Source organism: Lycium barbarum, chromosome 6 (assembly GCF_019175385.1).
Source record: "Lycium barbarum isolate Lr01 chromosome 6, ASM1917538v2, whole genome shotgun sequence".
NCBI classification, from domain to species: domain Eukaryota; kingdom Viridiplantae; phylum Streptophyta; class Magnoliopsida; order Solanales; family Solanaceae; genus Lycium; species Lycium barbarum.
In genome coordinates, this window is record NC_083342.1 from 124,661,613 (window position 1) to 124,685,072 (window position 23,460).

At 37.0% G+C, this 23,460-nt stretch overlaps 3 protein-coding genes across 4 annotated transcripts; 1 reads left to right on the plus strand and 2 right to left on the minus strand.

Annotated features, from left to right (window-relative positions):
- On the plus strand, positions 1-877 carry LOC132598602 (uncharacterized). The gene has a single exon (XM_060311572.1). The coding sequence runs from the start codon at positions 120-122 to the stop codon at positions 636-638; it is 519 nt and encodes a 172-aa protein (XP_060167555.1). The 5' UTR covers positions 1-119; the 3' UTR covers positions 639-877.
- Positions 878-1,107: 230 nt separating this feature from the next.
- On the minus strand, positions 1,108-12,923 carry LOC132598601 (DExH-box ATP-dependent RNA helicase DExH9). The gene is made up of 15 exons (XM_060311571.1): positions 12,628-12,923; positions 11,875-12,162; positions 11,069-11,269; positions 10,763-10,981; positions 6,225-6,563; positions 5,787-5,891; positions 5,525-5,635; positions 4,652-4,902; positions 4,101-4,224; positions 3,700-3,982; positions 3,464-3,618; positions 3,049-3,198; positions 2,730-2,962; positions 1,894-2,158; positions 1,108-1,624 (listed from the first exon to the last, which is right to left on the minus strand). The coding sequence occupies exons 2-15, from the start codon at positions 12,139-12,141 to the stop codon at positions 1,346-1,348; spliced, it is 2,982 nt and encodes a 993-aa protein (XP_060167554.1). The 5' UTR covers positions 12,142-12,162; positions 12,628-12,923; the 3' UTR covers positions 1,108-1,345.
- Positions 12,924-14,355: 1,432 nt separating this feature from the next.
- On the minus strand, positions 14,356-22,638 carry LOC132598605 (zinc finger CCCH domain-containing protein 5). 2 transcript variants are annotated; one of them, XM_060311575.1, is made up of 9 exons: positions 22,090-22,635; positions 20,358-20,510; positions 20,130-20,267; positions 19,795-19,953; positions 18,099-18,191; positions 17,261-17,377; positions 16,875-16,949; positions 16,451-16,674; positions 14,356-15,550 (listed from the first exon to the last, which is right to left on the minus strand). In XM_060311575.1, exons 1-9 carry the CDS (start codon positions 22,450-22,452, stop codon positions 14,533-14,535), a joined length of 2,340 nt encoding a protein of 779 aa, XP_060167558.1. In that variant the 5' UTR covers positions 22,453-22,635; the 3' UTR covers positions 14,356-14,532. The 2 variants fall into 2 exon arrangements, with proteins under 2 accessions (XP_060167558.1, XP_060167559.1); XM_060311576.1 differs by lacking the exon at positions 16,875-16,949 and having other exon boundaries at positions 22,090-22,638.
- Between the last annotated feature and the right edge of the window lie 822 nt (positions 22,639-23,460).

Here is a 23,460-nt window from a genome sequence, read left to right on the forward strand (position 1 = left end):
TATATCATTTAGTCCCATCTCTTCTTTCCCTTAATTTGTGCCCACTTTGTTTACACATACTTCACAACAATCATCATCTTAGACACACACCCTCAGTCTTGAAAATAAACACCAAGTCTATGAAGATAACAAAAGCCATGAAGAAGCTCAAGTTTTGGTCAAAAAAGAAGAAGAAAAAGAGAGCACCTCTTCTTGAACAACCACCATCACCACCACCGCCGCTCCTTCCTTGCTATTATCACTGCCCTTATTATCCAATTCAGCCGTCAGCACCACCTTTGCCACCGTGGTTCGAGTACGAGCAGCAGAAGCAGCAAGCAGCACATGATGACTCAGTTTTCACAACAGAACAAGGTTCAAGTTCAACATCAGTCAATTTGAGTCAAACTCTTGGTACTGATTCGCAGCATTCTAATAATGTTGGTGAAATCAATCAACCAAAACAGACACCGTTGGATAATACTTTGCCTCAACAGAATATGGTTCCGAATCAAGTGTATGGTGCACCAGTAATAGGAGAAGCAAGAACTGAGAGAGCTGGTGGAGCTTTTGGATGTGTGATTAATTATGGAGCTCATTTATTCCGTTGTTTCTTTCCTTGTTTTCACATTCGAGAATTGTCTGCATGGAAAGGCTGAAGCAAAGCCCATATCAGACTACCATTTCATTTGCTGGATAGTTGATAACCCTTGCTTTCGAGGTGCGACCACCAATTGTATAATGGACTCAAGAAAGCTAGGACTGGTTTACTTACCTTTTGCATTTGCCTCTATCCGGAAACTAATTTGTTTCAGTATTTTTCGAAGAGACACACCTTATATGTTTATAGTAATAAAAGTTACGTTGTATAAATATATTTATGATTCTTCCCTTTTAACATTATTTAGGAGTGATTTATTTATCAGTTTAATCATTTAAGTAAAATAAGTTTGATTTGAAAACATACACAAATGTAAGGGTGTTTTCAGATTTATGAACATGAATACTGTGTCTCATAGCTATAGATTAAATCATTTTTTTTTATTCTAACTGAACGTATACGTCAAAAATTGTCTTCAGCTCTAATAGATTGAATGAAATTAATTTGTATTTCATGTGGAGGAAAAATTGAAAAAACCAACTAAATTTGAAACAAGAATAATCCGTTGGTTTATGCTGTATATCTAATAAATAATAAACTGACATAATTAATTTGGTTTTAATTTAGCTGAAGAAGAGAGTCGTGGATACCCCCCCCCCCCCCCCCCCCCCCTACAAGATTTGAGCACTTAATTAGTGGCATCACCTCCATCTAACCTAACCTCTGTATATGGACCATCGACAGAGACGCCTCAATATTATATATCTACAAATAGAGAGATGCAGCAAAGACAATGTCCCTCTTGATCTTGGCAACAGCCTCTTCAAATTTTGCCTCAAGCACAATATCCCCAATGGATTTTGCAGCTTGTATTAGCTGCTGAAGAACTTCCTCCAATCTCCTGATAGCCCTGATTAGACTGCCCTCAAACACCGGAGTCATTTCCATGATCTCATAAAACTTAGATCCTCGAGCCCAGGCATAGACGGCCTCCATGATATCAGGTCGGAAAGAACTCACAAAGTTCTCAACGTCTATTTGGACCTATTGAAAGCACAACAGAATTAGACAAAATGGTAAATATAACAGCAATAGTTGCTCTTTTGGTTGTGGAATATGGAGGGTCTTCGTTAATTAGCTTCTTAATACTATTGAACTGATGTTACGAATTCAAAGCGGTGTTAATGTAAACATGTTCAGTTAGCCCGAAAAACTGGTAGATATTACACGGTAAAACACGTTCATTCAGCTATGGTATTCTATACCATAATTGTCAAGCTTTATCAGCATATAACCATTCAGATGACACATACCTTGCTCTCGAGCTGAACTTTTGCCACCTTCCTAGCTGTATCCTGTAACTGTGCAAAGAGCAACTCAAGCTCTTCCCGGGGTTTTTGAGCATCTTGAAGCTTTTCTTGCCACACAAAACAAGAGAGAAGAGAGACCATCTCCTCCACTTTAAGTTCGCTGAAGGTCCCATTGAACATCAATTCAGTCAAGGTCAACTCATCTGCGCTGCTGATTTCACAGGCAACCTTCCCTTTTGTCTCCACAAATTCATCCCTTGTGATGTGTCTGCATAATTCCCAACTTTATAAGCACTTTCATGCAATCCACCAATCAGAGCAAAGTCATAAAGAACAAAAGAATTCCAGAGCAAGAATCCGTGAGAATAGATGACATGAAGAAGAAGCAAGTACAATACCAAAAGAGTACCAAAGTGTATTGCAGAAACAAAGATGGTTCAATAACTCTCCTGAGGTCTATTTTACATTGATTATTATCCCAAGTTAAACAACTGCCATACCACCAAGTACCACATATCAAAGGAAAGGATCAGAATTACAGTAATTACTTGGGAAGCTACGGGCTTATTACAACACAAGAAACATTTTGTATGTTCCTACACCTTTGAAAAGGTAAAACAAATTGCAATATAATTCTGAAGTAGAAAAGAGGGGAAAAAAAAAAAAAAGGGTTCAACAATGGAAAGTATCAGTAAGATATAAGAGCAATAACAATATTAACAGCATGTATACTCTAATTTTGACAGCTGGAATAGCCAACACAGTGTAACTTCAAAGAAGAAACAGAGCCTGTCAGCAAAAACAATATGAGGTCGGTAAGATAAAGGAAGTAGATTTACCCGAGTCTCCTAAGAGCTCTTTTCCTTGCTTTAAGTTCATCTTTGAAAGCTAAGATAGTTGAAGTACGCATTGTTCTCTTAATTGATTTGATTTTACTAGTAAGTTCTTTCTTCTTATGCAAAACCTTAAGCTTCTCATTTATAAGGGGAGACTTCGCTATCTCGTACTCTTCAAACAGACCCTCCAATGCCTCTATCCTATTTGAGGCCTTCCTGTACGAGCTACTTTGAACCTGCAGAACATGCATCGAATGAACACCAAGCTAACCAGCAAGTTAATACCAACAAGTGGGGGAGAGAGAGATAGACTGCTTCTGACCTTCATGTCATCTTCTGGGTGTAAGAGAGGCATGCCCTCTCTTGAAAATCTATTGAGAACTTCTGAAACCTTCTTTAGTGTATTTTGTCGAACTTCCGAAGGCAAAAGATCCTTTGGTATCACAAGACGGACACTGCTCAAACTATCAATCTGTCAATAAATTGTTTAGCAGAACATACATTAGCTAAGCCACACAAGCGGAACCACAAGCACACATTTAAGGTGCATGATTGTCAGAGTAAAGGACAGCAAATTTATGTCATCAACCATTTCTATATTGTCTTTCATGACCTACCAGATAGAAGATACATGGAACATATGATAACAGATCTTCAGATCTATGAAAATCAACGGATTCACATGCAGAAAGAGAAGGCAAAAGGCATAGAAGGCTAAAGCGGCCTAAGGAGCTTACCTGGGATAAAGGAAGAGAGACAACAGCTGGTTCCCCAGTATCCTTCAACTGGACAACTTTAATTGTTTTTCTACCAACTTCATCCTTCTGCACTATACATCTTGTGAGTACATCTAATGTATAGTTCGCGTCCTCTGGTTTTTTGTTTGCATCATCTGACCATGACATTCAACTAAAAGATAAGGAATCTAACTAACAAGAGAACCCATCTGACATCGATTTATAACTCATCTCACCTTCAGAAAGACCTTTCACCCTTTCAAAATTAATTATTACTCCCCATGTGACTTCTTCCTTGATGGAGAAGGTTGGAACATCAACATCAACCTTTGTACACTCAATGCATACAAGCCTACCAGGCTGCAAGAAAGGTAAGCAATATTTTGGAGAGAAAACAATGCCACGTACATCCCTCTTCAAGCTCTTATATTGTTCTAGCAGATTATAATATCTCTCAAGGCTGTCTTCTTCTTCAATCACAATTGAGTCTCTCTCCTCTTGAAGAAGTTTTGCTTGTTTCTGGCAAGAAAAAGGAAAAATAAAAACAAGTCCCAGAAGAACTTTACCGACAGAGAACCCGGAGTTGAGACTATGATATTTAAAAAAGAAAAAAGAAGAGTTGAGTCAATTGACAAACCTCAAGATCAGGAAGTGCACGATCTGCTTGAAATTGATAAAACGAGTTACGGAGCAGATTTTCGGGATGACCGTCTTCAGACCGTATTTGATTTAAAAGCATGTTATAGCTTAAATGGAAGGCACTGATATACACAAAATAGAAGTCAACTACAAAGTTGAAAGTGTTATACGATGATAAGACAGTTTTTTTTTTTTTTTTTGTGTGGGTGGTGGGGGGTTGATAAGACAACGATAAAACAGCTTTATTCATTTTTTATGACCAAAAAATCCCCGGGGCCAGTGGCGCACCCTTCGAAACTCGGTGCATAATGAACTCGCCCCTTACATAGCCATACTTATTTATTTAACCAACTATTCATTTTTCAGCAGTGCCAAATAGCTGTATAGTTGTTATCAATGCATTATTTGCTGTCTCTGTCTTATTAACTGTACGTTGAAACTTCTTAACCTAGGGAAAAAATAAAGAACATATTCTGCTCCTCCTTAAGAAAAAGAAAGATAATTTACTCAAAAAAGTCTAGACTTAAAATGAGAATTCAAAATTGGTACCTGTTTAATGCATCAGCACTTCCTTTTAGCATGAATTTAGCTGTAGAAGGTTCAAGCTTCTCATCAACCATAAGGATGCAGATCCCACGTTCATCAATTCCCCGACGACCAGCACGACCACTCATCTGAATATACTCACCACTGGATATCCACCTAAACTTGTCTCCATCAAATTTACGAACATTTGTGAAGACAACAGTTTTTGCAGGCATGTTCAACCCTATACTGAAAGTCTCTGTGGCAAACAAACACTACAAGAAAATCATATAAAGCAACCTGATCAGTATTGAGATTAGTAAGAATCTCTTACAGAGGATTAAAGTATACATGTAGGAAATTTATGCATATGCAGGTCCAAACTTGCATGAGTAAGTATCTATGTGTATCTATGACTTCAGAAGTACTTAAAGTTGAGGTAAACATCTCTGAATAAAAAACCAAAAGAGATGATATATATATTTCTCCGGCACCTTCATAGAATGATGGCAGAAACATATTTCAGATGTAGAGCCTAAGCAGGCAATGGACACTTAAACAGGAGTATAGGTCCCAACTCATGGTCCCACTATGAACAAGAACTTTCTCGCTAAAACAGAAGGTGACCTAAGAACCAAAGCATCATTCTATCACTTAGTTGAGATACTATTAGTACTCTATCATAGCATTAATAGATTTGTAGATTTTGAGCATTCTCATCTACTCCATAACTGCAGAAAATTTTCAGGACACAAGACAAATAGATCTTTGTAAGCAAGCATAAACTTAATTCTCTTCTTCTGAGAATGAATGAAATCAAGTAGTCACATAAAAATACTTCTCCTAAGAGTAATAGGATTAATTCTTCGAAGCAATTAAGGATTTCTTTACTCCAACCTTAATGAATCCTTCTTGGAACAGGATTTCAATCACTTCTTTCAATATAGGAAGCAAACCAGAATGATGCACACCAATTCCACGTTTCAAAAGGGGAAGCATATTTGAGACCTGCAATGTCGAATACAGCAATCAACAATTAGCAAGTACTCTATCCAAAGATTTTTAAACTATGAAACAATAATCTTCACATAACAGAACCAACTGCATAACCTAATATCTCAGCTATATGACTAATAAAAAATAAATATAAGATGCTCACCTGGGGCAGCTTTTTATCATCATCCGACAACATGTCCATGGCACTCCAGAAAATAGTTTCAATATTCACCTTCTCGTCATCATTATTTAGATCCATTTTGGCCATCTATTCCATATTCAAAAGGCAAAATAGTTGGCCTATTAACCCAAGAACCACCGTATTTAAACAGAAATAAATGCTCTCATGTGCCAACAAATAAAAAAATCCAAATAATCACGGAGTGTTAGTTTTTAAAAGTGGATGGAACAAAATATATTTCTACAGTATGGAATGTCATGTCAAAAGTTGATGGCATGTGCTCTTCTCTTTGAACCAGGTGAGAAAGGGGTAAAATAGAGAAGAAATCAGGAAATTGGTATGCTGGTATGCCAACCTCAGAGTACAGCAATATAACCATTTACGAATTATACGCTTCAGCAAAATACACAGAAAACACACCTGCATTGCTAGAAGTTCACATTCTCTTTTGCTGAAGCTGAAACATATTACAGGATCATATTGCCGCTGGATAATCATTTTAACCATCTTGAATATGTCACTATCCTCGCCAGATTTGCCAACAACCAAACCCTTCTGCCACTTCCCATTCTCTCGTTTCTTATCCCCTTCATTGGCGGGAACAAGAGCATTCAAAGCTTTCTGAAAACTATCCTCACGAAATTTCCCTTTATCATCAACCACCATGTATAACCCATCACCACCAGAAGGAAATATATAATGCTGAAGTGGTGTGGGTCTATAGTCTGTATAAACAATGTGACATGGCTGCTGATGGACCTGCACTATGACAGACCAGATTATTATCCCACCATAAGATTCATAAACAGGTTAAACTTTCATAAATTAGTATCTCAGAAAAACAAGAATAACTCAACATTGGTCTTTCTAAGTGGTGAAATATTTTAGTAATAAAAGCTCTCCTCATCGTTTGCCATTATGGATTACTTGATGCCTCAGTTAGAACTGACCAGAGTAATTGGTAGATACAGCTATTGATTTGTCACAAAAAGGGGAAGAGATTCATGAGTCATGGGACTCCTGAATAGGTAGGGAAAGAGAGGCAAAGGGATTAGGGGAAACCCCCTAAGCTTCTACAGTAGTTAAGTTTCTTTTGCAGTTCAGGATGAGCCAGTGGTCCAGCTGGATCTAAATAATGGCCTTGTACCCCTATGTCAATCTTTAGTCCAAAACTCTTTTCTTGGATTCTCTCTCAGAGCATCATCCTTAACTAGCCCACGCTACATATTCATGTTCCCATTAAAGGGAAGTGAACCTAAAAATGCCCATCAGATACTTGGGCTTCCGTATACATCCATAACAAATACGCATCATACAACAAGCAAACATTTTTATTTTCCTAAGATATAAATAACAGGCAAATATTACACAATTTAAATGGAGTAATGTCTGGTCACTGAGGATTCATATAGTGGCGACCCAACTTGTTTGGATTGAGGTGTAGTTGTTGTAGGCAAATTACAAGATTTTTTTTAAACCTGGATGGTAGCATCTTATAATCAAATAACAGCCCAAGATTACAAGATGTCAGATTATTACACTTACGTTTTACATTGTAAAGAACATGCTAGTAACTTTGTAAAGAGTACAAAGTTTTTCCAAAGAATGGCCAACTCTCATAGAAAGGGCAATACCATTGACAGACTCAAAATAGGGAATGAAGTAATTGAAGACAAAGGAAGGATCAAGGATGGTATTCTGGAGTACTATCAACAAATTTACAAAGAAACTGAATCTTGGAGACCCTCAGCTGTCTTTGAAGGTCTGTCAAGTCTCAACACAGTGGATAAAGAGGACCTTGAACTTCCTTTCACCGAAGCTCTCATGACTTGTGCCCCTGACAAAGCACCAGGCCCTGATGGTTTCACTATGGCTTTCTTTCAAAAATCATGGAACTTCATCAAAGCAGACCTGCTAGCAGCTTTTAATTTCTTTCATCAGAACTGCCAAATGGTGAGATCATGCAATGCCTCTTTCATTGCTCTTATCCCAAAGAAGAAAGGGGCCGCAGAGCTTAGAGATTATAGGCCTATAAGTCTTATAGGCAGTGTCTACAAATTGCTGGCCAAAATTTTAGCTAAGAGGCTCGGAAAAGTGGTGGATTCCTTAGTTTCTGGACAGCAGAGTGCTTTTCTGAAGAATAGACAGATCACTGATGCATCTATGATTGCCAATGAAGTGCTAGACTGGAAAATTAAAAGTGGTGAGACTGGGATCCTATGCAAATTAGATATTGAGAAAGCTTTTGATCAGCTTAACTGGGCTTATTTAGTCAACATTTTGAAGCAAATGGGTTTCGGGGAAAGGTGGATAAGGTGGATTTATTTCTGTATTTCGACAGTGAAATTTTCAATTCTGGTGAACAGAAGTCCAGTTGGGTTTTTCTCTTCTCAAAAGGGACTCAGGCAGGGGGATCCATTGTCCCCTTTCCTCTTTATCATTGCGATGGAAGGATTATCTCAGCTGTTAGCAAAGGCCAAAGAACTTCAGTGGATTCAAGGGTTCCAAGTGGGCAGAAATCCTTCCACCTCAGTCTCAGTCTCTCATCTACTCTATGCAGATGACACCCTTATATTTTGTGGAGCTGATTGTCAGCAGGTCTCTAATCTCAACACCACCCTCATGATCTTTGAGGCCATCTCTGGACTTCATATCAACATGCTTAAGAGCACTATATATCCAGTGAATGAAGTGACCAACCTAGAAGCTCTTGCTGATATTCTTAGCTGCAAAACAGGCTCCTTTCCCACTACCTATTTGGGACTTCCTTTAGGTGCTAAATTCAAATCATCTGGGATATGGAGTGGGGTCATTGAAAGAATGGAGAAAAGACTAGCCACTTGGAAGATGCAATATCTCTCATTGGGTGGCAGGCTCACCCTCATCAAAAGTGTCCTAGACAGCATTCCCACTTACTTTATGTCACTCTTCCCTATGCCAAGCTCAGTTCTAAAGCAAATTGACAGGCTTAGAAGGAAATTCCTATGGGAAGGTAACAGTGTTACTCATAAATTCTCTTTGGTCAAATGGCAATCAGTTATTCAACCCAAAGGCCAAGGGGGGCTGGGGATTAGAAATCTTAAGTTTCATAACAACAGCCTACTCATGAAGTGGCTTTGGAGATATGGTCAAAATGAGGCAGGGTACTGGAAGGAAATCATCAAAGCTAAATATGGTATTCAAGACCACTGGACTGCAAAGAAAAGCAATGAACCACATGGTGTTGGAGTATGGAAACACATCAGTAGTCTCCAAGAGGAATTCTTCCAGGCTGTCTCATTCAAGGCTGGAAATGGGCTCAAGATCAGATTTTGGCAGGACAAATGGCTTGGGGACACTTTAGTAAAAGATTTATTTCCCTCACTATTTCTGATAGCTTCTAACAAAGAAGCAACATTAGCTCAATATAGAGTTAACAACTGTTGGACACCAATTTTAAGGAGAAACTTACAGGATTGGGAAGTTGATGATTTTCTTTCTCTATTAGAAAGTTTGGGACAAGTACTTTGGTGGCAGATTTTCAGGACAGAATACTCTGGGGCAATTCTAAGGAAAAGATTTTCACTGTGAAGGAATGTTACAACAACTGGTGCTCTCAAAATAGCCTTTTAGAGGTTTGGCCTTGGAAGCTTGTATGGAGAACCAGACAGCCTCTCAGAGTTACTTGCTTCACTTGGACTGCACTGAAGGAAGCATGCCTAACACAAGACAATCTTAGAAGGAGAGGTGTAATAGTCGTTAACATGTGTACCATGTGCAAGCAGACCAATGAAAGTGTCAACCATCTATTTTTGCACTGCCCTGCAGCAGCTAGCCTCTGGTTTTTCTTCTACTCTATGCTTGGTCTACAATGGGTAATGCCCTTCAACATCAAAGATGCATATGCTAGCTGGATACTCTGGAGAGTTGACAAATCCATTAAAAGAATTTGGAGAATGATCCCAGCAGTAATTTTTTGGACCCTATGGAAGGAGAGAAACAACAAATGCTTTGAAGGAATCTCAACTCCTATTTGCTCTCTAAAGTCTAGGTGTTTAGTTAGTCTTTTTAGTTGACATTTTTTTGCCCCTTTAAACAATGTGGGTAACTTTCTAGATTTTATCAGCTCCTTTTCTCTAGTTCAGTAGAGATAGGATATCTTTAGATTGTTCTACAGGTTTTGCCAAGCCTGCCAGCTTTTCCTATCTGTAACCTTGCATCTTCTTGATGTTTTACTAATGAATTTTATTACTTTACCAAAAAAAAAAAAAAAAACATGCTAGTTCACTACCAAGCATATATCAATCAATCAATCATGTCAGAAACACCATAAACATCAAATTATCTGCACTGCTGATAAAACAGAATCAAATCCCCTTGACCCTTCAATACATAGACATGCAAAACCTATCTACTTCGTGAAGTAGTTTATAAAGGCAGCAAGGTTTGTTTTTTAATATTACTTTCAAGACGTAAGCAGCAGCATTATGATCATGAGTTCTTTTTTTTAAATCAAGTAAAGGTATTTTCATTCATAAACATGGCCAAACTGGCCATATACATGGGGTATACCAAAAGGTAAAGAATCTACAAAATATGATTCTCTACAAATTCCGCCCAATCATCTATACAACAAGGAACTTTCTGTTTACACCAAAAGAAAATAAGGGAGCGGAGGCTACTCCTCAACTGAGAGAAACTCAATTCTACTCCTTCAAAAGCTCTCCTGTTTCTCTCTCTCCAAACTACCCACATTAAAGCAAGTGGAACCACTTCGTCTTCTCCTCCTTCTCCAATAAGAAGTTCTTAAAAACCAAAGGAAATCAATAAATAACGTTGTTCCAAATATACCTCAAGAATTCCAGTAAACTTTCAATGAAGGCCGTTAATAAATATAGTAGGAAGTCATATACATGAGTATATGAGATGGTTTCAAGCATCAAGCATACTGATCAATTTCAACGAGTTTTAACAAGTACCTTTGCAACCCAATCCGCAAACTCTTTAGCATTGGGCACCGTGGCTGAGAGGAACACAAAGTGAGAATTTTTGGGGGCCATAACAATGCTTTCCTCCCAAACTACTCCTCTTTCTCTATCACGCATGTAGTGTACCTCGTCAAAAATAACCCAAGCCACCTCCCTTGTAAAATCTGATCCTTTGTACAGCATACTACGCCAGATTTCTGTAGTCATTACCTGAAATCAAATCACACCTTAGCCTACCAAAACCCAGCACGGATAAGAAAAACTATGAGCAAAAGCATCTAACAGAAACTGGCATACCAGGCAAGAAGCATTTGGATCAATCGTGACATCTCCAGTCATCAGACCCACATCTGAAAACTCCTCTTTGAATTCTCTATACTTCTGATTACTAAGAGCCTTAATTGGTGAAGTATATACTACTCGCTGGTTATTTTTCAGCGACATGGCAATTGCATACAATGCGACAACTGTCTTTCCCGCTGACGTGTGTGCTGATACCTACAGGCACAATTTCCAATTCAGTCCCACCACCTTTAAATATACAATTTATCTAACAAAGGCGTGATTTAGAGAATCTGAAAAACTGTAATTTTCCGTCGTTATATAATTGCCACACATCTGCAATCTAAAGAATAAACTTACAATATTATAAGAAAAAGTAGGGTACGAGATAGAGTTATTATAAGAAAACAAGATAGGATAAAGCATAAAATATAATTATTAAATAATAAGCAAAGGCAAAATGAGAATAAGAAAATACGATAACAACGCAACGACACCAAATAATGGGACTTTTCTTTGTTACATAAAATGGGACTTTTCTTCGTTACATAAAGATCGATTTCACGATACGGTACAATAAAATTTAAGTGACAATCAATGGGACTTTGCGTTACATAAAATGGGGCTTTTCGTCCTTACATAAAGATGAAATTAACGATACAATACAATAAAATTTAAGTAACAATCAAAACAAAAATTATATTCAAAGTAATAGTACAATATAATACAATAGGTAACAACCATCCAATCAAGCTGTAATTAGGGATTGGGACTTATTTGATTGACTGATCAATTTATCTATTGGGAAAAGGCAAACTTACCATGACAGATTCACCATTATTAAGGCAGTTGATTGCTTCAGATTGGAAAGGATCGAGCGTAAAAGGGAACTCCTTAGCAGGTTTCGAGTCTTGTTGAGGCAAAGTGGAAGTTGAAGCAGAGGGCACATACCCTTCTGGATATGATACATCATGCAAACACGCCACTGGCTCGCCGACACCTAGTAAATCATTCTGTTTCAACTGTTTACTTGGAGGTATATTATCTTCATTGGAGAATTCTTGTGATTTCCTCTTAAAAGAACCCATCTTTCACTATTACTCCACAACCTATAACAATTCAATCAAGAAATTAAACCATATTCAGTCAAACTGCTACTTTCAATCAAGAAATTAAGCCATATTCAGCAAAAGCTACTACTTTCAATCAAAAAATTAAACCATATACAGTAAATATGCTACTTCCAATCAAGAAATTAAACCACATTCAGTAAAGCTGCTAATTCTAATCAAGAAATTAAACCATTTTCAGTAAAGCTGCTACTTTAAATCAAGAACCATATTAAAAAAACTGTTACTTTAAATCAAGAAATTAAACCATATTCTTTAAATCAAGAAATTAAACCATATTCAGTAAAGCTGCTACTTCTCTGACGTGTGATATAACACATGCTACAGGTACAGATACATTTATTAACTTCCAATGAGAAACCTAAACTATTTTACAACATGTATAAAACAAGAAATTATTAGGGAAAAAAAGAAGAAAAAAAAAAAAAGAGTGAGGGAAACGACCTTGTTTGTAAAGAAGAAATAAAAACTTTATAGCTATAGAAGAAAGAACTCTAAAAGAGAAGTTTAATTGGGGCAGCCCTTTTTCAATAAATATTAGTATGAAATTTCTCTGAGTTTCTTTGCCTGCCAACTTGTGGACCTAAAAGCTAAAACTTGGAGGGGCTGCTGGCGGCTACTTCCCTCACTTCGTTTTCTCAGGCGGGGAAGGCAAAAAAGAGACGGTCAAAATCGCAGGGTTGCCTATTTATTTTATTAGTAATAAATCTCTGTGTGTGTTTAGTTTAGCTCGGTGGTGATACGGCTATTTTGGTTATATGTGCTCATTTTTAAATTAAGCAAAAAATGCTAAACATTTAGGAATCATAAATATGGAGCACGAGATGTTACTTTATGATAAGTATTTTTCTTCTAATTAAATTACCCTAAATTATATGTTAATTATTTTATGTGATTTTGTATTTTAGTTCCCTTAATTTCATTTTTCATTCTATTTCTTGTCTATACTTTAATCCATTTTGACTGTAGTTTAGTTGATATAACTAAGTGAAAAGATCAACTAAAATCGAACACATACTTATCTATTGCAATCTGCAGATGATATATATGCAATAATTTAGCTTTTGGTGATTGTTGTCACACGGTTATTATTATTATTATTAGGGCAAAGGTGCAAATATACCCCTCAATTTTGCGACTCCTCATTACAAAAGTGGTATATATATACCCATGTTGTTACAAATTGACGCAAATATACCCTTTTCGCTGACGGGATTTAAAAAAAAATTATTTAGGTTATTTTTTAATTAAAAAAATGCCACGTGACTTTAAAAAAAAGTCTAACCATTTTTTTTAGTAGACATACTTTTCTAAAGCCACATAGTAATTTTTTTCTAGTAGGTTGGGTCTAGTTCGTTTTAAAAAAATGAATAGACTTATTTTTTTTAAAGTCACGGAGATAATTTTTTAAATCGAACCAGACCCGACCCACCAGAAAAAAATTACTATGTAGATTTAGAAAAGTATGTCTACTAAAAAAAATGAGTAGACTTTTTTTAGAGTCAAGTGACATTTCTTTTAATAAAAAATAACCTAAATGATTTTTTTTTTTAAATTCCCTCATCAAAAAAAGTATATTGCATCATTTTGTAACGGCAGGGGTATATATACACCACTTTTATAACGAGGATATATTTACTCTAAATCGCAAAGCTGAAGGGTATATTTACACCTTTGCCCTTATTATTATTGTTACTGTTGCTGTTGTTATTATTATCAAAAGAGTTTTTGAAACCAAAAAGAAAAGAGAAAAGAAACCCTTCCATTTATGTAGAGTAATCCTAAAATTGAGCGGCGAAAGTCAAATCTTCTTTCACATGTATTTGTATCAAAAAGAGATAGGCGCATTCAGAACTTAAATTCATTTCTCTGTATAACATCTCAACTGTATAACCCTTAGGTGTTCCTCAAAGATTGATTTTACTAAATTTTGGACATAATTAGCTCGTCCTCAAAATAGAAAAGTTTTCAGAAAGACGAGTAGTACAAAGTTTCAAATAGTACTGATGGATTAGTTTGACCCCGTTAAGTTAAGAGTTAGTAATCTGTTGCTATTGTCTAATCAGAAATAGCTGACACCTTAAGTAAGGCAACCAACGCTAGGTACTTCAGCATTGATTGGAATAAATGGCCATATTCCCAACTCCCAAGTCCCCACTGCAGTTGGGAATGTATCAGAGATTAACCTGATTTTCATTCAGACAAAGTAAAAGTCCATTATTTACAATCAAGACCAAACTCAGCAATGGTCGATGCATATAACTTCATATGCTACCCTCAAGTTCTTTCCAGCATTTCAACTGATTATATAAGGTATGAACCTCGTGAAAATAATAATGCAGTGCCGTCTTACAAGCTTAACTTAAGTTGTTTGTGTCCAGCGTAACTCCTGTCTTTTTCATAGTGCCCCCTATCATTCTCTTTAGATCTTTTTGACTTCTTTGCAGAGTCCATCCTATCCCAGTTCCCCGTCCTTTTTTGGCTAATTGATCGGCTACTCCACCTTGTTGTACTACCACTATAGCCCTCATCATCCTTCAACTCAGATTCCACATTGTGATCTTCAGAATCATCAATTACAGAGTTCTTACTAGTTTTAGAGTGTGTTCCAGTAGCACCTTCATCAGGTTCCCAGCGGCCTCTTTTTCCAATGTCTTCATTATGGTGATAATGGTAATCCATACCTGAATCGACACTCTTTTCAGAACTTGGCTTTCTTTTATCTGTGATAGCAACAGTCCAACCTCCAGTAGTATTACTATCATGGCTCCCGCTTCTCTTATCCCAGTGATCAGGTGATGATGTAACACTGTTATGACACCTAGACCTGCTTCTTCTTTTCTTGTGATGCAAATTTCTGTCTCGTTTCTCATCCAACCACTCACCACTTGAAGCTGTACTATGATCTTCCTTCCTATATCTTAAGCCCCTCTCTCTGTTTCCAGATCCTGCATCTCTACATCTACTCTTTTCTGGCAAATCATCACCTGAGTCGAAATCACTAACTACTTTTTTGATGTCACCATTACGATGTTGACGCCCCATTTTTTCATTATGGTGGTTTCTTGATCTTTTCCTTGTGCTGTGATGGCGCCTAACTCCCTCTTTCTCTCTGTCAGATAAATCCCAATCAGACTCACTACTGTGGTATCTATTTTTACCATGTTGATTTGTTTCCTCTTCATGTTGTCTTGGCTCCTCATGTCGTTTCTTATCAAGAATTTTGCGCCGTTTTCTATCAGTACAGTCACCTCTCTCTTGATGTGTCCTCTTATGAACATCATAATCCTCATCGTGAATCCTTGAACTTCTGTTCTCCCTTGAGCGAGATCTTCTCTCCCTTGAATCGGACATTATAGAGCGATGCCTGTCATTTCCAGAAAACTTAGCAGAAGTTTTACTTGAACGTATTATAAATAACAAAAAATTATGCTAATAACAAATCTACGCCTCTTCTTGTCAGCAATATTCTCTGGTGCAAGAAAGCCACATATTATAGCATAAAATGTTTTAAAAAGGGTGTTGATTGAATGCTAACCGTGCTTTCTGCACTCTATGCTTGTATTACGGAAGAAAAAGGAGAGATTTTCATCACCAACAAAAGGAGAGAGCCAGCCATTTGGGAACGCACAGAAGACAAGAGAAAGGGTATAGAAATGATATTCAATATGAATAGTAAAACCATGTCTGGACCAAGCCATTTTATTATTTGTCTTTTTAAAGCCCTTCACCACTGTTAGTTGAATCCTACTCATTCATGCAAGGAGTATTAGACCATACAGACCTATTCTAATATTCTACCAAATTACTCTATACCGGATCCAAACGACAAGTCACAGTATCTCATGCTCAAGATTGCTATGCATCCACATATTCACCCATACCTTTTGGAAACTTAAAACATGCAGGTATACATCTTTCATCTACAATCAAAAAAGCATGATGATACTGAGGGAAGAAAGAGGAACCAACAGGTCTGAGCAGAATTACATATCACCTAACCCAATTTTGGGTTAGGTTTGACCCAATTTTCTTTAACCTGTTCTTAACCCACCACATTCAACACAACCACCTGATTGCCACAACTATAGATCCAACAGGCATGTCTCAATGTGATCTCTTAAGATCAGAGAGCCCCATAACTGAAGTATCATTTTTGAGATGGGCATATCAGCATATTCTTTTATGAAGATGAAAGTATCAAAGATATGATCTGATAATCGATACATTATCAAGTTCACATGAAAGATACCAAAAGCTAACCGACCTGTCAGAATCAGCTGCCAGCATCTTGTGGGAATTCAATACCCGTTCTGAGTTTTTCCGTTCAAGCCGTCTATCATAGACAGACTCATCAGCATACCCAAACAAAGCAGCCATCTTCGTAAGCCAGTATCTTGGTGGAGGTTTGTCCAAGTCCGCCCATTCATAATCTCCACCAGGATTGCGGAAACAATGGATGAAGTTGCATGCCGTTCCACGGGAGCATGACTGTCAACACGTGTGTAATTCATGTTAAAAAAAGGGAGGAACAGAAGATCTTAATATCAGAACCAGGTAAACAATAAAGATGTTCTTTAACTAATCTACTCCCTACAAGCACTGCTGACCCCCCCCAAAAAAAAAAAAACAGAGAGTAACTAAGTTATAAACACAGAACTCAAGCAAGAGCAGCAAGATTCAAGTTGTACCTTAAGCTTAGACTTCATGAATTCCCCACATATGGCAACCTTCCATTTTGTTACACTAACAAACTCGCATGTGATCTATAAAGAACCAGATATGCCAAGAAGAAAAACAATTGTCATTAAATTCTAGCCATGTGGTTCAAGAGCAAGTAAAGCGCATATATAGGCTATTGTGATCCCTAGAAGTGTGTATTTGCATGCATTAGGGTGTCAGTATTATCAATGTCGGCTCTCCCAGGGTAAAAAGAAACAATATGATATATTCAAAAGGGGAAATTTCATGTGCTTTCACGCGATCAATTCTCTTAAAAGAAAGTTACTAGAATAACAAACAGCAAAATGCATCTCATTTGAACTGCAAACCATTAATTTGAATGTTAGTCAAATACCTGTTTGCCAGCGAAGTAACGTCCATTTATAGAATGATAAGCAAGCACCGCAGAATCTATATCTTTGTAGTGTACATAAACATTCCCTCGCAAATGAGATGAGCTGTTTCTACACACCTAAATGTGGAAACATATTAGTTGGTTACACAATTAAAGGAGAATAAGAAGCAAGCTCCTTCGCTAACAGCATTATTTTGCAAATAAAACTTTTCATTGTTATGTGACACAGCTCTCCAGAAGAGCTCCTTGGTTTACATCTGCAGATACATGTTTTAGATTCTTAAAGCTTCTCCTGAATGTCAAGATAGTTGGGGCTTTTTTTGGGGGGAGTGTGTGTGGTTGGGGGGGGGGGGGGGGGGGGAGATTTGGGGATTCCCATATTCGATCAAAGCAAAAGAAAACTAAGGAATCATTTTTGTTGCAACTTTTCCAGGACTTATTTTAGAGGAAAGTTTTCCCTGTGGAAAAGTCATGACAATTCCCACGTTTTTCCTGCTCACAAACTCACCTAAAGTGCAACGCAATTAACTTTCTAACACTCCTTTTGTTTCCTTGACAACCAAATGTACCTAAGAGAAAAGGCTAGAAATCGCAAGGCAACAACTCAGCCTTTGACATCATTCTTCTTTCAGGAAGGAGTAGCGAAACCGTGATTCTACTATATGCATGAGTTCTTACTATTTGCGACTAACAGAGGAGCAACATGCTTTAAAAGAGTAGACAAGACACTGCTCACTGCCAAGAAATATTCCTGCTGTCACTGATTTGGAACTTACATCCTAAATTGAGAACATAATAAGCAGTAAATTCAACAACAGAAAGAAAGAGACTTCACTACCTTGAAATTTATAATTTCTCCAAACTTCAAAAATTCTGTGTGAACATCCTCATAGAATTCCTCAAAACTAGATTCAACTTCTTCATCTGTATACTGTAGAAAGAGAAGAACAGAGGACAACAATTGATTGCATAAACATATGCAGGGTATGTGAAAGACAAATGGAGGTGCAAATACAACTAGCAAGTACTTAAGCGACTAAATAGCTAACAGATAACCAACAAGCTCTAACATAAGCCAAAATTGGAAAACCTCAAAGATTTTGCAGATTGTACTACAGAGAGCTACCGAGAAAAGATTCAGCACGCACACTCATGTATGCATAAAGACTACAAAGGTATAACGAATTAAATCCAATAAACGAAAATCCGGATTTGAGCATTTAGTACTGGACAAACTACTATTTTCCAGAGATAAATTAATAACCTTCAAATTTGCTAAAAATAATAGTTGTTTTTTAGCCCTGCAGCAGAAAATATAATTATAGTGAAGCTTATTAAATAGAGGCAAACTTGTAACAGAGATCTACAAGTCACTTTATGTCAGTTATGCAAATAGGAATATACTCTGCTAGATAATGGTACGGCGTTGACACAAATTCTGACACTAAAACCACTGCCATCTACTTGAAGCTATTGGAAAAGAACCTACGCTTTAAGTCATTGTGAACTATGTATTTCCCGCCAAATTAGTCACGGTATATGTAAAATGAGCAAGAGAATCAGAAGCTTGATGATTAGATTTTTGGATGATTGTTAAGACATTATCTAGCTCCTCTATCGGCTTGACTATGGAAAGAGGGATCTTGTCAATCGTCAACGAGTACCAAAGAGCTACATAGGTTGCACCAGGTACCAAAGAACTTTGTCAATCCCAGACACATCTCTAAAAGGTCTAACCCGCAGCTTCATTGCTAATCTTTAAGTTACCAATTACACGCAATAGTAATACCTTTTATGCAAGAAAGGCAGCACAAATCCCATTCAAAAATAATTTCTTATTTGTCTTCCTTTTCTCTATTACCAAGAACAGATGGGTAAATAACATGAAGAAATTGCAAAAAGATAGAAATCACAAACATACAACTGTTACATTCAGAATTCTTTAGCTCACTTTGCAAAATAGGATACAGAGTTGGCTAAGAGTCTCCAGCTGAATCGGCGCAAGAAACACGTGCCTCCAGAATTTTCAGGGCAGATATTCTGTTTTAAGGGAGTTAAAGAAAAACGAAAAGCTTCTACTGTGAAGAAAAATAAATTATTTTTTGAGTATAAAAATATATTACTACTCAAACATAATCCATCGCCCATCACTTGGATTGCAAATGAAGTGACCACACTTAAAGAAAAGGGGATACGATTAAGAAGAAAATGACCACAGAGGAAAAAAGAGGATTAATGTTCCAGCCACAGGTTGACATAATATTTCATTACTCATTGGCAATGACAACCAACATTGATCAGTACTGATGCAGCTAAAGAAGCAAAAAGGTAGACCTACCCAAAAATTGAAAGATTTATCTATTCAGGCTTGTACTTTTTTGCTTTTGTAAAGAGAAGCATAAGCAACCTAAGGAAGAACTGACCAATAATTTCAGAATAGAAGTTCCAAAGAAATGCAGTAACTGAAAACTATTAAAAATTAGCAAAAACTAAAATCAGGATACTAGAGCCACATGAAGACTTCATTAACAGACCTCAAGCCCCTCATCCTGCTCCCAAGCAAAGCCAGGTCCACAGTACATGTTCTTCATGAGCAGTGTGCAGGATTTATCGGGATAAAAGTGAACCCTACTGCAGCGTGAACCAAATCGACAAGCCCCGGTTTTAAGGTGGAAAGGGCAATGAGCTTTATCCTGCCATGTGATAACCAAGAAAGCAGATGGTCATGCTAGACAAAATGAGAGAAGAGAAGAGAGTAATTATTTTGAATATTAGAAGTTTAGCACATACGGAAATGGGAATAAATGTCATCATTATTTAGGCAGATCTATGACAGAGGGCATTATAATTAGGATTTATAGATATTTACCTGCTCAGTTCCAAAATTAGGAGTCTGTACAGCAACATTCTCCAACAGCTGTTGTGCTGAAAGAGATGATGCATTCTTGAAGTCAGCAAAGACTTCAGATTGTGGAGGCAGTGGATTGGATGTTGGCCTATTGGGATCCTGCATGAGGCAAAGGACAGTTGATTGCTGAAAGAGGACAAAGGATGGATTTGGGAAATAAACATATTATAGAGAATTACAGATTAGTACCTCTTTCACAATCACAGGATCTGGATCCTTCTTTTTCACTTTCACTTTATTCCTCTTCACAATAATCTCATTTCCTTGCCATATAATTTCAGGAGGCCCGTCTTCTACATATTCCCACTCATCATCTCCATCTTTCTCATTCTCAAGAGCAACCTGCTCAGATGCATGTATATAAAGAATATCATTTTTTTTTTTTTTTGATAAAGTCATTTACTATATGAAGTATATCAATGGACCGTGAAAATCATAGCACTTAAAAGAAGTAAGACAGACACAGCAGGTCTACTAGGGAAAGGAGAGAGAGGGGGAGACAGAGAACGAGTCACGGACATTTGCATATGCTGCTAAATTATTCAAAAGTTTTAAGAAACAATGGAAGATTTGATGTTTTTGTAGAGAACCGTGTCTTTTTGTAGGTCTCTAATTATTGGTATACCTCTTGTATATGAGATTTTTCCCATTTTTAATGAAACTATTCCTTACTTGATTAAAAAGAAGAATGATTGCAATTAAACATGGTAACATAGATTATTTGGATCAAAGGACCCATACCTGAATCTCTATGCATGTCAAACAAAAGAAATTCATGCACACATATTTTACTAACACTTGCTATACTAGATGTGGCAATAGAACTAACTTTGCACACAATAGTAAGCTGTTCGCTGAGGTCAATAATCTTGAAAACACAAACTAATTTATGCAGTGAAAGAAGCACATGATATGCTATATTTTCCACTTGGTTTATGTAAACGTATTTGAATTTTGACACTAAATTAAAATAGTTTGTGTTTACAATTTCTCTCCAATGACCAACCCCTATGTGCATTCTCTCTGCATCGCACTCATTGTTAAACCACAACATACTTTTGCATCTCTAGAAAGCATCCACCAAAATGTAACCTACTACTACAAAGTTCAACCGAGTCCCGAAAATGCAAAATTCTCTATGCTTGCTTAGAACTGACGGTGGTACAAGGATTGGGAAAGTTAGTCACTTCATATTTCCTCTTATAACCAAAAAATGCTGGCAAACTTCTGATTACTTTCATTACTTCCTCAATTTTGTTTCTCGTCACAAAAGTCCATTTAACAAACATCCAATAACCTTAGTTCCCAATATTAACAACAGCATACCCTAGTCCCATGAGTGGGGTCTGGGGAGGATAGAGTGTACGCAGACCTTACTCCTACCTAGGAGGTAGAAAAGCTGTTTCCGATAGACCCTCGGCTCGAGGAAAAACAATTCAATGCAATTTGGCAAAGGAAGTAGCGGAAATGAAGAAGTCATGGCAAAATACTAAGAAAAGCATGACATAACATTTTGAACAGTAACTACTACAAAATAATAAACTAATCAAAGTGCAAGAAGAGCATATAGTAACAGAAATCGAAGGGCAACAACCTGTAGGCAGGAGCGGAGCCAAGTAGGGCTTAGCGGTTCATCCAAACCCCCGTCAGCGGAAAATTACACTGTTTATACATGATTAAAATTATTTTTTATGCATATTTTTTACTCTTCTTATTTTGAACCCCTTTAGTGAAAATCACGGCTCCTACTACAAGTAGTAAGGAATTGTTTGGCACTTTCGCCTAATTTAATCTAACCACGTTGATAAACAGCCATACACAATCTACATAACTCAAAGTTGACAGCTAAAAAGACCTGTTCGATTGCATCTGCATATATTAAAGATAATGTGAAACTTTGTTTGGCGTGAAGTGTGTATACCTGACTTTGTTTCGCTTTTTCTTCCTCAGATTCCACTCTCCTTCGTTCTTCTTCTTCTTCTTCTTTGTTTCGAGCAAGTGCTTCGAGAAAGAGCCTTTCTCTCTCCTCAAATTCTCTCCTTTCTCTCTCTAATCTCTCCTTCTCTCTCTCCTCTTCAAGCTGTATCCGTCGAAGCTCATCGGGATCATTTAGCTTAGCCTCTTCTTCCTCACGCGCCTTCTCAGCGAGTTCCTTACGCTTCTGCTTCCTCTTCTCCTTCTTCGTTAACTTCCTTTTCTCCTTACGATTGTTGCATATCTGATAAATTGTTTGAAGTTCCGGTGCTTCCTTGTCGTCTTCTTCCACTGATATCGGTTCCGTCATCGTCGATGTCTAGGGTTTCAATAGAGGCCGTGTTAGTATGCTGGTTTCTATCAAAAATGAAATCGGACTTTTGATCATGATACGGGAGGATGGCTCAGTGTTTAACCGCCCGCGCGACCGGTACATTCTGGGTTCGAATCACACTGGAGCGAAGTATGAAAGTGTGAAAACACTATAAATCCTCCTAAAATAGGAAGAAAAAAAAAACTTTTAATTTTTAATTATTTTATGCATTTTTGTGCTTTATTGTTAAAAGAGTGTTAAAAAAAAAGTATTCCCTCCGTATTTAACAAAAACTTATTTTAGAGGAAATCTGCTTTTTCAGTTTTCACAAAAGTTGAAAATTTATTTTTGTTATTATTTAAAATTACTTATTCTTTTCACTAAAAGCTAGGCCAAATATTTTTCATCTCTAGACTCTCAAGCAACAACCACGTTTCCATACCACCTGAAGTGTTCCAAAATGCATATTACCACTAAGTATTATTTAGTTGGGATTTGCAAATGACTTATTGCTTTCCCGCAGAAGAAATGTTATATATGTGCTATTGTTGTTAACATAGAGAAGAACTCTATTTGTATTGGTCTTCAGATACAGCGTGAAATCATTCTGAGCTAAGGTAAGACTATAACAATTAAACTAATAAACGTATTTTGTCACATGTAAGGAAAACATGATTGTAAAGAATCTTGAGGAGCTGCATTTCTATCCATAACACAACTGTAGTTGATGAACTAGATACAGTAGCTTTAGTGGAGTTTTAAGGAGGAAAACATTTTCTAATTATTTCATGTTTGATTGATCAAATATCTCTATGGAAGAAAAATCTCTATGAGTTAATTAAAAATAAGGAAAACGACTTCATTAATTAGAAAAACAAGTTACACATTGATTGTGTTCTTTTATTCTCGAGCACACCTCATCTTCACCCCGTTAGCTCCGGTCTCCACCACCCACTCCCCTACCTCTACTTTCACATGTCATAGTATTTATCTAGATTATATACA

Bases quoted from the DNA above. Each gene is read 5' to 3' on its own strand.
- LOC132598602 (XM_060311572.1), top strand. From the start codon at position 120: ATGAAGATAACAAAAGCCATGAAGAAGCTCAAGTTTTGGTCAAAAAAG.
- LOC132598601 (XM_060311571.1), bottom strand. From the start codon at position 12,141: ATGGGTTCTTTTAAGAGGAAATCACAAGAATTCTCCAATGAAGATAAT. The intron at 4,903-5,524 runs GTTGGAGTAAAG...ATTTTCTTGTAG, and splicing joins TCCAAGAAGGATTCATTAAG to TGTTTGTTTGCCACAGAGAC. The intron at 3,983-4,100 runs GTTTGTCAATTG...TTTTCTTGCCAG, and splicing joins GTGCACTTCCTGATCTTGAG to AAACAAGCAAAACTTCTTCA.
- LOC132598605 (XM_060311575.1), bottom strand. From the start codon at position 22,452: ATGACGGAACCGATATCAGTGGAAGAAGACGACAAGGAAGCACCGGAA. The intron at 16,675-16,874 runs GTACAACTTGAA...ACGTGTTGACAG, and splicing joins TCATGAAGTCTAAGCTTAAG to TCATGCTCCCGTGGAACGGC. The intron at 15,551-16,450 runs GTCGGTTAGCTT...TGGAAATGACAG, and splicing joins CTGGCAGCTGATTCTGACAG to GCATCGCTCTATAATGTCCG.